This window comes from Babylonia areolata, chromosome 7 (assembly GCF_041734735.1).
Source record: "Babylonia areolata isolate BAREFJ2019XMU chromosome 7, ASM4173473v1, whole genome shotgun sequence".
Lineage (NCBI taxonomy): Eukaryota > Metazoa > Mollusca > Gastropoda > Neogastropoda > Buccinidae > Babylonia > Babylonia areolata.
The window spans coordinates 5,734,249-5,749,515 of record NC_134882.1 but is presented as its reverse complement, the minus strand read 5'-3'; the positions used below and the strand labels follow the sequence as shown (position 1 = coordinate 5,749,515).

Genomic DNA, 15,267 nt, shown 5'->3' with positions numbered 1-15,267 from the left:
ACACCTCACCGGAAATCGGTACTGGGCTCATCAGTCTTTGTCTGGAGAGGTAGGAGAAGGAGGGGAAGAGAGCAGGGGTGAGGATATGGTAGAGGAGACGGGGGACGGTGGTGGTGGGTGGAGGTGGGTGGGGCTGCGAAGGATGGAGTTCAAAGAACTCTCTGGGGAGAGAAGGGTGAGGATGAAAGGGTGGGACGGATCCGGGATGAGAGGAGGGTGGCGATGGGGTGGGGTTGAGCTCAAAGCACTCACAGGGTTCGCGCGCGCGCGCGCGCGTGTATGTATGTGTGTATGTGTGGTGGGGAGGAATGGGAACAGAATATCTGTGGACTAATTGTAGGCAGTAACGTTGCCAACAGGTGTGGTAGTGGTGCCGTGGCATCAGGCGTGCTGCTGCTGTTGGCAGCTTCTGTGGTGGATTCCCTATGGTTGGGTAAACTTCACTGCCCTTTTTTACCTGCCTTCTTTAATTGTGTCGGGTGGGTTCCTTGTGGGAATTGGACAATCAACATACGTATACAAAAGAGAAGAAGGAGAATTAGAAAGAAGGTGTATAAAGCATGATGCAGATAAACCAAAATAAACAGATGCATAAACAGATAAAGTGAAGAATCCGAAAAAATATAATGAAGAAAGAAAAAAGAAACTGATCCAGATTTCATTCAGCAGACCGACAGAGTGATCTCACTGACCTGCGAGTATGTATTTTCTGTGTGTGCGTGTATGTGTGTACGTGTGTGTGTGTGTGTGTGTGCGCGCGCGCGCGCGCAGGAGAGAGAGAGAGAGAGTGTGTGTGTGTGCGTGCGTGTGTGTGTGTGTGTGTGTGTGTGTGTGTGCGCGCGCGCGCGCGCACGCGCGTCGGTGCGTGTGTGTGTGTGTGTGTGTGTGTGTGTGTGTGTGTGCGTTCTTTAATTTAACGTCTTTTCACTTTGAGTGACATAAGACGTGTCGTGTGTGTGTGTGTGTGTGTGTGTGTGTGTGTGTGTGTGTGTGTGTGTGTGTGTGTGTGTGTAGAAGATGAGAATGTGGTGGGGATGGTACTCAAAGGGGGATATGCAGAGTTATGATAAACTAGAACAATTCGTAAAAATATGTGAAACAGCAATAAACAACATAAACGAAAATAAAAACAGCATTAAATATCAGAGGTTTGTGTCAAAGAAACACTTCCATTGGACAATGTAACAGGGTATCAGCAATTTCGAACAGTAATTGGTTGGACATAATTTCTTTCATGTTTTGTTCGGAACTGTTTTCTGGCTTTGGAAATAACCTAATAATCCTTTGACATTGAAACAAAATATGGTTTCGTGTGATCTGTTTACCACATACACAATTTATGTTTTTGCTAAACTTTGTCTTGAAAGCATTCAGTCTTATACGCGACACCAGGGGAGACCAGTCTATAATAGTATGTGTGTGTGCGCGCGCGCGCGTCAGTGCGTGTGCATGTGTGCGTGCGTGCGTGCTTGTGTGTGTGTGTGCGTGTGTCAGTGTGTGTGTGTGTGTGTACGTGTTCGCGCGCAAGCGGGTGTGTGTGTGTGTGTGTGTGTGTGTGTGTGTGTGTGTGTGTGTGTGTGTGTGTGTGTGTGTCTACCTGTACTGTGTGCGTTAACAGAATAAATGTTCGGAATTTAACAAATGTCATTGTATGATAAAGTGTTTATGAGACAGAACACACACACACACACACACACATATATATATATATATATATATATATATATATATATGTGTGTGTGTGTGTGTGTGTGTGTGTGTGTGTGTGTGTGTGTACATACAAACATAGATAATAATGGATAATAATAGTCGTAATGTGTTGGTAAAATGTGTGTGTGAATTTGTGAGTTTATGTGTGCGTGTGCGTGTGTGTGTGTGCTTGCGTGCGTGCGTGTGTGTGGTACGCGTGTAAGCATTGATCGGAACCTTTATATATATATATATATATATATATATATATATATATATATATATATATATATGTATAACCACTGTACCATCCACGTAAAAATACAACGTACAAATTTTGTTCAAATGTACGCCTGTCCCAAACTAGTCTACATCGAGCGACATACAGAAACACACACACTCCCTCCCTCTCTCTCTCTCAACCCCCTACCCCCCCCCCCCCCTCCACACACACACACTCTCACACACACACACGCACACTAGTGTTAACGTTGATCAGAACAGACCTGCCTACCCCGTAAAATGCCTTTCAGTAATTTTCAGTCCCACAAATGCTAAATGGGACTTCTGTCAGTTATACTTCACTCACACTCTATTTTTTTCAATCGTGAACGACTAATAGGTATATCTATTTTGAAGTGTGCATGTTTCAGCAAAAGTTACATATGCATGCAGACACGCACGCACGGCACGTATTTACGTCTTCATTTTTAAATGCACAGTCGCGAATCGGAATGGTGCCGTTAATTATCTTCGATTCAAATGGCCGTGCATGAGTATGAATGTGTATAAGTACCGACAGACAGACACACACACACACACACACACACACAGCACAACAAGACAGAGAGAAAGCGAAGGGGAGAGAATAAATAGTTCCGTGCTTTCATGACTTACTGAGGTGCGTTACATGATCTGTCCTCTCGAAGTTATCTGGCTCTCCGAAATTGCGAGCAACAGAGGCGATCGTGAGTGGCAGAAAGAGCAAAACAGCAGGCTTCTTCATTCCAGTTTGTGTGTGTGTGTGTGTGTGTGTGTGTGTGTGTGTGTGTGTGTGTGTGTGTGTGTGTGTGTGTGTGTGTGTGTGTGTGTGTGTGTGTGTGTGTCTGTATGTCCGTGTGTGTGTGTCTGTGTGTCCGTGGTAAACTTTAACATTGACATTTTCTCTGCAAATTGTCAGTTGACACCAAATTTGGCATAAAAATAGGAAAAATTCAGTTCTTTCCAGTCATCTTGTTTAGAACAATATTGCGCCTCTGGGATGGGCACAAAAAAAATTAAAAAAGAAGCCTAATTATATGCAAACTGCATTTACTGTTATATTTATATTTTTTGTATTCTCAAAACTTGGCACTTTGACCTCTTATTCTGACACAACAACAAGAGGAGTCATTATCATTTTTTGTTCAAACAGGAACTTCTTTTGCTAAGCATGGAAGTTTTATTTATTTTGCAAACGTTTTGGTGCAGATAGTAAAAAAAAGGAAATTACTCTGTAATTAAGCGAGTCTTGAAGGCCTTGCCTCTCTTGTTGATTAATATTCTGTTGTTGTTTTTCTATTGTGCATACGACCACACTTCGATGTCCAGAATTTGGTTGCAACAATGGAGGCTGAGGATAGCACATGTTTGCTGCTTTTGCCTTTGGCGATCACCCGTTTGGCATTGCTCGCGATTTCGAGTAAAAGTTAGATGACCATGCGCAAGATCCAAGATGGCCGTGGAACTCTCCAATATGCAACAGGTCAACAACAACAACAACAAAAAAAAAGCTTGAGTGTTTCAATTCATTTCGTCATCAACCGTAAATGGAAGGTTGTTATTTTACAATGTTCGTTTCCGAGCTCGCGATCTGCTTTCTTTCCATTGGCTGGGCTGACTTCGGTACAGTCGCTGCATACTAGCAGATGCGTTTCTTCGTCTCCAACCTGAGACCGCAAAAACAGCTCATGCAACCCAGACATGGAAGCGGAATGCATGTATGATACTCAGTCGTGTCGGATTATGGCCATGAGAACAGCAGAGGAGGCAACTGCTGTCCCGGCCATTTAGGCTAGAATTTGACTGTAGTGGACTGTTTTCTGCCCAAGTTACATCCCCACACTTTCGACCAAGAGGGCCTTAGACAGTTGGCGTTGGGGATAGTCCCCAGAGGACAACAAGGCTGCAGTACTAAACAAATAAACAAAACCAACAACAAAAAATTACTCACGTTTCTTCTGCTGCTGCACCACCGCCGAAGCCACCACCGGGTAAGAAGAGGATTGCCCAGCCCTGGGCGAGGTCCCTCCGTCCCCCTCATAGTCCAGCACGCTGAGGTCGGTCCTGCTGCTGGTGGCCTGGCTCATGACGGAGCAGTTGTCCAGGGTCTCCTGGTGGTTCTCCGTCAGCCCAGACCCAGGCCCCACTCTGCCCCCACCACCTGCCTTCAGCCGGGACACCGAGGAAGAGGGCAGAGTCTTCCTGGCCGGCAACGCCATCCTGGAGGAGGAACCCCGGCCTTCTTTAGGGTTCCCCGCCGGGGAGGAACCCCGGCCTTCTTTGGGGTTCCCAGCCATGGATGGGAAGGGGGAGGAGGAGGAGACTCTGGGGTTTACGGAGTCTTTTGTTGTTGGATTCGCGGGGTGTTTAGGGTTAGAGTCCTTAGCGGCGTTCGCGAAGCGTTTGGTGTTCAGAGAGTCTTTGGCGCTCCCGTGGTGGGCGTCTTTGGGATTCCCGGATTCCCTAGGGTTGTTGGAGTTATTGATGTTGCCCATGTCATTGAGGTCGCTGTCTTTGATGGGGATGCCATGGTCTCTGGGGCTGACCGAGTCTCTGGGGGTGCTGCCGCGGCTGGAGGGGGTCGTGGGGGTCTCCCCGCGAGGGCTGCCGCCGGACAGCTTGAGGGGTGGACTGCTGAGGTTCAGTTTGCTCTTCACGTTGCTGAAGTCTGGCTTGGAGTGCTTGGCCAGCTTCAGCTTAGACTTAGGTTTGGTCGGGGAGCTGTCATCCTTGGGTCTGGCGTGGTGGACGCCATCTCTCTCCGCCGCGTCTCTCTTGGCCGTGGGGGAGGGGCTGGGTGCCGCGGTGCGGTACACGGCCAGAGAGCTCTTGACATCTGTCTTGGGTTTGGGCTTGTTGGCCGTGTCTTTGCCGGCCTCTATCTGCGACATGATGTTGCCCCATTTGCTTTTAGGGGCCGCGCGCTTCACCTTTGGCTTGTTGTCTTCTTTCACCACCACCGGCGCTGCCTTCTTCTCTGCTATCTTCTCCGCCTTGCTGCTGCCGCCGGGGTTAGCCTTTGTCTTATCCAGGCTGCCGGAGCCATTGTCTTGCTTCTTGCCCGCCGCGGCCGTTGTTTTATTCGTTTTGGCGTCACCGACGTTGCTTTTCTTCTTCGTCTCCGCTTTGTTGGGCTCTTCCTTAAGTTTGGAAGGTGGGGGAGGCGGGGCGGGGGATTTGATGTAGTCCGAGAGACGGGAGTGGGCCGACTTGACGAGTTTCTTGTGCTCGGCCATTACCTTCTTGTCTGCTGAAGAAGCCAGGGGCGACAGCTTTTTCTTCGGTTCTGGACGAGGAGCGGCGACGTTTACTCCCGCGGTGTCGGTGCTGGCCGAGGTGGCGGGGCTACAGGACAGCTGCTCGGGTCCCCGGGACGTGTCGGGACTGGGGGCAGCGGAGATCGTGGTTTGGGGTCTCTCTTCCTGAGCCGAGGGACCCGCGCTTTCAAGCTGTGTGGTTTCCGGCGCTTCAGTAGCTGTAGTACTAGTAGCGCTTATGATGTCAGTCCCCGTGCTTTCTGTCATGGAGATGAGAGCGGCCTCGGGCACGGGTCTGTTGTTACTACCCTCTGCCGAGAGCTGGGTCGCAGGGTGGATGTCCCCCGAGGGGCCCACCCTGTCCGCTTCGACGCGGTCATCTTCAGGTCTGTCGTCGTCAACTGCTTCTGCTTCTTCTTCTTCTACTTCGTCATCGTCGTCGCCTTCTTCTTCGTCTTCTGAGGCGGTGTCATCCTCACTGGACTCTTCGCTGTGTTCATCTTCTTCACCCTGAAATGAAAAAAAAAAAAAAAAAAAAAAAAAAAAAAGTATGAAGACATCTGTTTTGTTGTTGTTTATGATACGGCTGTATGCTGATGTCTCCCGTGAACTCTTAACCAGCTCCTCCCTCCTTATATTGAGAAGGAACAGGTCTGTGGAGTGGCCTTTCATGACCCCAACACCACTGGCTGCTTTCTCTTCCATTCGTTCACCCCCGCAAATAAAGAGGAGGCTGGTGAGAGTGGTCAACAACTAATAGAAATGGCCCTATTGATAGGTATCCAGCTCTTTTCATCGTTAAATATCCATACGGTTCTCTAAGGTCTCTATTCGGCATATGAGGTCCTCCCAAGGAAAATAACTCTGCACGTCCTGATATACTACCCTTTGGACATGGGTTGTCCCTGGCAAAATTCTATTTCAAAACCCACTTTGACAGTAAAAGAAATATATTATCAGACAGAAAAAGAAAGAAAGAAAAAAGAAAAAAAAAGGATGGCACAGCACTGTGGCGATGTGCTCTTCCCCAGGACAGCAGCCCGAATTTCACACCGAGAAATCTGGTCTAACAAAAGGCAATACAAGTTACAATACAAAGCAACTAGTGTCCATGCTGTTTCCTTCAAATCCGCATCTGACCTTGGCTTGTCATCATGGCCAGTCATTATACCGTGTCTGATGAAAACTGGATGTAAATGGATGTAAGACAAGAGCTCTATTGGGCTTTTTTCTGTCTGATAAAGAGTGACCTTGACCTTGACCTCTCACCCTGCTTACTTCATCATTAAACATGGAATGACTGAGGTTTTATACATGCATACCTTCCACCCTGTTAAGTTTGGTTTCGGTAGAACTTGCGTTTGTCCAGAAAAATGCAACGTTTATGCACTTTTCTTTCATTAATTACTTTGGAAAATCTTCTCTCTCCTACCTCTATCTATCCCCTTCCCCTCCCTTCATTATTGTATCAGTCTCCATGAGTTAGTGCACAGGAACTCGCGTGTGTGTGCGCGCGTTTGCATTGGTGTGCGCATGCATGTGTCTGCGTGCATGCGCGCGTGTGTGTGTGTGTGTGTGTGTGTATTCCCAAAGCTGACTGACAGGTAGAGAACTTTGTAACAAAAAAACATGAAATAAGGTTCAACAGAAGAAATCTGGAGTGTCACTTATGCCTGTTATCTTACCTCGCTCTCTTCGGTCTCCTCACTGCATGGTGCCTTGCCTCCTTGGGTACCACTGAAAATGAATTCAATAAATCCAAGTTTCACCCCCCAAAAAATATACATATTATGCTTGCTGTTCTAAAAAGATATACAAACAGTTATACAGACAGTAACACACACACACACACACACACACACACATGCACACACACACACACACACACACACACACACACACAGACACACACGCAAACACACACACACAAAGAGGTAGACAAAGACAGACAGACATAGACAGATTCAGAGTCAAAAGGACAAAAGTAGAAAGTGACAGAATCACAGGGAAAGAAGACAGAGAGAACGACAGTGACAGGGAGAGAAAAGAAGAGAGAACGAAGACAGGGAGGAAGTGTACAATTAGTGACAGAGGGACAGAAAAACTTGACAGAAACAGAGACAAACCGGAATCAAACTCATACGCCAGACGAACAGACAACCAGAACTAAACCGACACGTTATCACAATAGCTTGCATTCATGTACACATTCAGATACACAGAAACATACACACACGCGCGCGCGCGCAAGCTCTCTCTCTCACACACACACACACACACATAATCACAGTGTCCCTGGTATTGCATGTTCATTTGGAGTTTTTAACTTCACAAATGATTCGTAGAGCGCTAAACCACGAAAAAGAAATAGTCTACCGTTGATATTCCAGAGCTTTTGCAGAAATATTGCTTAAAAGATTTTTTTTAATAGCTCGATATTTGTGTGCGTGTGTTGGTGTTTGTGTGTGTTGTGCTTGTGCTTGTGCTTGTGTGTGTGTGTGTGTGTGTGTGTGTGTGTGTGTGTGTGTTAAAATAACACAATAAGTCGAAATCCATTGAAAATGGGTTACAACATTTCTTAACTGTAATACCGTTTCATACAAGCACAAAAAATGCCGGTAAAACAGGCCGTTCCTGAATTCAGGATGTTAAAATAGGACTTTACGCTCATGCTAACGTTTCGCGAAATCCTGCTGACAGACACGACACTGGTCGACAGATGAACACTGCGACGGCCCGATTTTTACTCACCACGAACGGCTGACACAGCCAGCTTTTGTCTCTGTTCGCATGGCATAAAGACAGGACAGTTCTTTCGACTCTCGGTACTTACCTCAACACCATACATACTAAGTTACATCAACGAATTTGACGTGTATTCCCCAAATCAACAATAATTATGACAAAATACAAGAAAAACCAGTTACTTGCCGCCGCGGCCCCATTTTCGCTTCATCACTTTGCAAAAGATATTGGCCTTGGTCCGTCCTGGTGTTGAGCTTGTAAACTGATAGCCCATTGGTCAGAACACAGAATGTTGTTCTCCCGAATCCCCCACCCCCACCTCTATCCCCCCACACAAAGCTCTGCCTCACTTCGTGCAAAACGCCTATATCGCGAATTTCGTTTTGCACATGCAGATTTGACTGTACAGGTGGCACGACATTGGCAATGGACTCCACTGGGCTCGTGACATGGCCTTTCCAATACAGGTGGGGTACATCCCGATATGCGCTACGCGTCGTTATCACTACGTCTAATAACACAACGTGTAGATAGCACTTTTTTTTTCAGCTTCATCGGCTCAATAGCTCTACGCGTCAATAGCACTGCGTGTCAATAGCGCTACGTGTCAATGGTACTACTTTTTGCCAACCTTCCAGACACTTATTTACTACGTTTCGTTGGTGGAATATTACGGAAGTAGCATCAGTCTTGCATGCACACAGCTATCAGTCTCCCATGCAATGGAATTCGCGCCCACTCTCTTCCTTTGTCTCTTTCTCAGAAGGAAGCATATTCGGGGAAAGACTCAAGGCCTGTGCTGGGCGCTGGATGTATGTAAGCGTAGGTCTGGCATCGACTCAACATTGATGGGTTTTTATTTTATTGTGTGTTGTTGTTTTTTGTGGCGTGAATGGATTAACCCGCAAGCTTTTACGACTCCTTGAAACTCACTCTCACACACACACAGATTGAGAAAGTGTGGGAATCCGAAGGAGTAATGTGACCATGTCGTTCATTGCAGAAATGCAGCCATGCGAGAACGAATTAAGACAACAGCCATACAGAAATGTACTGATATCCAAATGACAGACAATAGACTGCACGTTTGAACAAATATCACAAACAGACACCCACACCCACACACACACAGAGAAACACGCGCACACCCACACCCCATCCACACACACACGTGCGCGCAGGCACACACACGATGAGGCTCAAAATAGCACTAAAAACGAACAAAACAAAACAAAAAAAAACACAAAACACCAACATGAAATCACACTTTTCATTCAAGATTTTAAAACTTAGGAGCCAACATCATCATCATCAACACCATCCCTACACCCTTACAAATTTCGTTCCTTGACCTGACCAAAATAAATAAACAAATAATAATAATAATAATAATTTGAATAATCACACAGAATAATCATACTCACACTGCTTCTAACGTTTTATCCGACCCAGTCTCCGCCGCCACAGCAGCAGCAGTGTCAGCAGCAGCATCACTGCAGATATCTGAGTCTACCTCTGAGTCCTTCACAACTTCGTCTGTCAGACCTGAAAACCAGACCAGAACAGAATAAAGAAAACTTTATCATCTCAAATAAGAGAAATTCACGCGTGGTGTACCTTATCAAAACAATGTATGACAATCACTGTAATTCAATATGAATACGTAAAAAGACATAAAATGCTTGAATACCGAGCTGACATAAACCTCAAATACATCACAATCATACACACATGCTATAATCACACTCAGAGAACAGACATAACATATCATGTTATAATTAGATATAAGATTAATACCAAGCCACGCAACAATGTCTTAAGCAATCAGAGAGAGACATTATCAGTACTGAGTATGATTATACCAGACAGCTTCATTACAATATACTTCTGCATGAAAATGAGAATGGTTGTTAAAGAAATTATCCAGTACTGCTGTGCTCCAACAGTATCATGGATACGTACAACAGCTGTGTGTACCGTGTATATTCTACAAATACACATGCGCGAGCCCTGGCGCATGCACACACACACACACACACACACACACACACACACACACACACACACACCATCTTTCCCTATTCTAAACATCACAAAAAACATAACATAAAGGCAACACTACTAATAATAATAATGATTATAATCGGAACAACAATAACAACGATGATAATAATAATCGTAATAACAGTAAAAATAATAAATCATCATCATCATCATAAACATGATAATGATGAAGATAGTGAGTGACGTGTTTGTGTGTGTGTGCGTGCGTGATGATGATGATGATGATGATATGATGATGATGATGTTGATGATGATATGTCACTTTCGATCGTTTCCTCTCACTCCACGACTTGTATCTCGAATTCAAACCAAGTCAGTCCATTCATGCAAAATGTAGGCAACCTATTCCTCTTAAAAAGAAAAAGAAAAAAAAGAAAGAAAAAAAAGTATATGTACATGATTATATCAGACGGAATTTTATTTGAAAATGATAGAATATACATATATATAAACAAACGAAAAAAAGCAAAAAGCATAACCACAAGCCATAAGGCCTTGAAAAACAGGTGTAATGGGGATACCCAAAGAATTACCTCTCCACATTCTATGCGATGAACAGTGTCCATGAATAACAGCATTCATAACCAAACCAATGATAGCACAACTGTATGCATAGGCTACTGCAACCAGCAACAATCAAAGGTGCGAGACTAAGACTTGGGACTGGCATGATACATTTGCTAGAGTTACTCATTCCCACTTGCCTCCAAAAAAAACACACACACAGACACACACAGACACACAGACACACACTCGCATGCACGCGCGCATAAACACACATGCACACACGCACACACAGACACACACACACACACACACGCACACACACGCTTGAATATACACTGTCGCAAGGGTAAGCACGCACGCACGCGCACCTATCAGGCCAATCAAAGAAACGCCCACGGACCCCCCACTGGCATTGTCACTCTATTCCACGCCCAGCAAACGTTTGTTTAGTGTTCTCTTACCTGCCCGCCTCTCTCTCTCTCTCTCTCTCTCTCTCAATATTGTTTCTTACAATTCCCGTTTGAATTGACACGATGTGCGTGTGTGTGCGTGCGTGCGTATGTGTGTGCGTGTATCTTTGTGTGTGTGTGTGTGTGTGTGTGTGTGTGTGTGTGTGTGTGTGTGTGTGTGTTTCCATTTTTATTCAATCTGAGTTACGGATATCAGAAATCGAGCGTTACATCGAGGGTAAGTGTGTGTACACTGAGCACAAAAAAAGAGAGGAGCAGAGATACCCACAGACACATGCCAATTAGGCGCGCGCGTGCGTGCGTGCGTCCGTGTGTGTGTGCGTGCGTGTGTGTGTTGTGTGTGTGTGTGTGTGTGTGTGTGTGTGTGTGTGTGCGCGTCAGTGTGCGTGTGTGTCAGTGTGTGTGTCTGTGTGTATGTGTCTGTATTTATGTCCCTGTCTCTGTGTGTTGTCAGATTTACATTCTCCTGCAAACATGGTCTGCTCAAAGCTGATTTAATTTTAAAACCCACCAACGACGTATTCGTCCTCCTACTTGTTCTTCGCTTTCTTTTTCACTTTCACATGTTTTCGTAATTTAGTCATTTCACGTGACCGTATCCTTTACGTTATCAACTGAGACGAAAACTATTATAAAAAAAACAACAACAAAACCCTTCTTATCTAAAATAAATGTACAAAAAATAAATAAATAAATAAAAGCCTCGATATTTTTTATCAACGCCTCTTTGAAATATAGGCCGCTTACATTAGCAAAATTTAACGGCCTGACAGTATGACGCTTCCGAAAGAACTCGGACAGCCGCGAACCTACACTAAGGGAAGCAACCTGCTTACACTGTCAAGTCTTCTAGTTCCAACTGGTCTGTCTCCCCTTTCACGGGCACTGCGGTGTGTTTTTCTTGTCAAGAGGGGTCGCGGATGGAGGGGGGGGAGGCGGAAATCTGTACTCCCCTTTCGCCTTTGAAACTAACGCCTGCATCTGTTTTGGTCACAAGGTATTGTGAATATTCCTTGCATGTTCCACACACTTTTTTCTTTTTTTTTTCTTTTATTGGTGTAGTGTTTTGTGGTTTTGTGGGAGAGGGGTCGGGGAGGGTGTGTGTGTGTGTGTGGGGGGGGGTGGGGGTGGGGGGGCGGGGGGGGGGGACCGAGAATGGGGGGGTTGTTTTTTCGGAGGGGGGGGGGGGTGTTTTTCTCGTGACGCTTGGCGTATTTTCTCTCTCTCTCTCTCTCTCTCTCTCTCTCTCTCTCTCTCTCTCTCTCACACACACACACACACACGCAAGTAAAAATCGTCACCTTTTGCCATCACCACCGCCGGTTTAGGCTTCAGCCCTTCAGCCGCCGCCGACGACGACGACGATCCGTGTGCCGCCGCTCTCAGTCTCGGCTCACCACCACCACCACCACCACCAGCGGCAGCAGCCAGGTTAGCGTTCAGTTGTTTCTCCGTCCACTCCGTGGGCGAGTTGGTGGTCAGGGTGCCCGTCTCGGAGTCCGTGTCCGGCACGTACCCTGAATGAATCCAGACAGAAGGGAAAGAAGTGAATTTAGAGGAAGGAAGGAAGGAAATTACACCCAGTAAAGAATAAAAAAAAAAAATCATAATCATAGAATTTAAAAGATATGATGGAACCAAAAAGAAAAAGACGTGCCCTGAATAAATTTATTAAAAAAAAAGAAAGAATTGTCTTTAAAAGATTGCAATATGCATTTTAGTTAGTCGTCATTACCATCATCAGTAGCATTGCATCCTTAATGAGTTCTTGGTTCTTTAACTATTCAACTTTCATTTGCCTCTTGCCTCCTTAATCATTTTAGGTCATACTTCAAAAGCATGTGCATATGTGCGTACGTCTCTTTCTCTCTTTCTTTCCTTCTCTCTCTCTCTCTCTCTCTCTCTCTCTCACACACACACACACACACACACACACACACACACACACACACACACACACACACACACACACACACACACACACACACACACACAGAGTGATTTATTCTTTTTAATCACACCCCATCCCCCTTTCCATTGCTCCTTATCTCTCGCATTCTCTGGTCGGTTAACTACATGGCAGTCCAGTTAATAGGAAGGAACTGGTTGATGGATAGCTGAGCCGTTTATTACGTGCTGATGAAACGGGTAGGAGAGTATTTGCGTGTAGGTCATGGTGTCGTTCTGTTCACGAACGGCTCTCTGATTCAAGGTGCCGGGCAACTGATAATGAAAGCCCTGGAATAACGAAGTACGAGGGTCACAATGCGACCGACTTCCGCTGTGTACAACAGCAACTGATAACAACGCTGCGTACAACAGAAACTATTGAAGTACAACCCTGTGTACAACAGGATCTTACTGCAATGCTGCGTATAGCAGCAAATGACTACCGTTGTGAACAAAAAGTGACCACTGTTCCGAAAAAAAAAAGCATGCATAATACTGACAATTCCACCGTATACCGCTACCAACAGAACGATTCCCAGTGGAGGTTGTTTCTTTGTTGTTGCTTTTTTTTTTCGGCCCAAGGCTGGCTCCAACCCAGAGGTGAATGTGCTGTGGACTTCAATGGGAAGACTGGGACCACCGCGCAGTTAAGTATCATCCACTTCACGGATGTTTCTTTGGGTGCGTTGCAAAAATTCCTGACCAATACCTCAAGGGTCTTTATCTCTCGGGCCTGGCTAACATCGGGATACCATTATGAAAGGAGACGTAGAGTACAGACTTGTCACCTTCATCATCAAATGATCAACACATGAAATCATTGTCATGTTCTGTGGCCTTTCATGCTTTGTTCTCATGGTGACCCCGGTTTCGAACCCCCTCCACCTCCGTGCTTGGGGTGAGCCCTCTCCAGGTCTTTGACGTCGGTAGAATCATGGGGGACTCTGGTTGGAAGGACGTGATGGCAGACTTCACTATGGGGGAGACGCTCACTCAGTCTGGCTCCGCGATGGAGCTATTGTTGTCGTCAGTATGGAGCTAGAAGGTGGTGTCCTAGGTACGTTAAATCAGACCAGCACTACTGAACACTACCGAAGTGACTCGGCAGCTACGCAGGGACTCTTCTGGTGTGTGACCTCCTGGCAACCTATCTTCGATAGTTCACTGTGGACTGCCGACGCTGAAACCGACAGGCGAACCGGGTGTGGCTATGCATGGGAGACTCGGAATGAGCAGCGTGAGAGAAAGGCGAAACCCAATAGATCGTAAAAGTCATTCCGACATGGAAACTCGACTTGCTGCTAGGGATTGCTGCTTCAACAATAAATACTGTTGCTGCTGCCACTACTACTACTTCTGATGCTGGTGCTGATGCTGCTACTGCTATTGTTTTTTTGTGTTTTTTTCAATGTTGTCATCATTATCATTATCAAAGTCGATATTACTAGCGCTGTATACAAAATCATTCAGAACAAATTTTAAGTTGCTACGTGTATTGAATTCACTCGTGTGTGAGAATAACAAGAATAAGAATAATCTGGAAGGCGGCATGATGTAGCCTGCACACACCCATGCACTAGCAGATCGATCTTCTTAATGTGTTCCAGCCACGCATCACTGGAGGTTTTGAAACCCGTAAAGCGGAACCTTTTTTTTCTTTCTTTTTTTTTTTTTTGTGTGATAGATAATAGCACAAGACGAAGCTGGTCGTCAGGCAGTGTGTTCAGTGGATCAATATTATCCTGTGTGACTGGCTATATCCCACGGCGGTCCAACATCGCATTGATTATTCCGGAACGTATCACGCACACAAGGATGTATGATGGGGTACACATGCGTTCGCTGTGTTTCAAAAGAAAAACTGTCCAGGACAGCGCCGCATTTGAACTACTGTTATTATTATCATTATCATTATTATTATTATCATCATCATCATTATTATTATTATTTTCATTATTATCATTCTCATCATTATTATTATATATAATATATAAATATATATATATATATATATATATAGATATATACATCTATATATAGAGAGATATATATCTACATATCTATCTATATTATATATCTATTTATCTGTATATATATATATATATATATATATATATATATATATATATATATATATATGGGCACATGCACTAAATTAATATTCCATCAAAAAGCTCGAAGCGCAACACCCACTGGAAAAAGACTCCTCCAAACATCTGTCAAACATGATCCCTTCAATACAACCCAACGACACTACCGCAATTCACTAGGTTTAATGGTATGTTCCACTTTACAAATAATTCGCTGGGGAGGCATTATTAGCC

At 45.1% G+C, this 15,267-nt stretch overlaps 1 protein-coding gene across 6 annotated transcripts in view; it reads right to left on the bottom strand.

Moving 5' to 3' along the window:
- Window positions 1-15,267, bottom strand: part of LOC143283684 (uncharacterized) — a 154,507-nt gene that overhangs the window by 79,381 nt on the left and 59,859 nt on the right. For all 6 annotated transcript variants that reach the window (XM_076589909.1, XM_076589914.1, XM_076589911.1 and 3 more), the window contains exons 3-6: window positions 12,295-12,510; window positions 9,377-9,497; window positions 6,893-6,944; window positions 3,902-5,717 (exon numbers count right to left, since the gene is read on the bottom strand). In XM_076589909.1, the coding sequence (XP_076446024.1) occupies window positions 3,902-5,717; window positions 6,893-6,944; window positions 9,377-9,497; window positions 12,295-12,510 (2,205 nt within the window). The remainder of the gene's footprint in view (window positions 1-3,901; window positions 5,718-6,892; window positions 6,945-9,376; window positions 9,498-12,294; window positions 12,511-15,267) is intronic.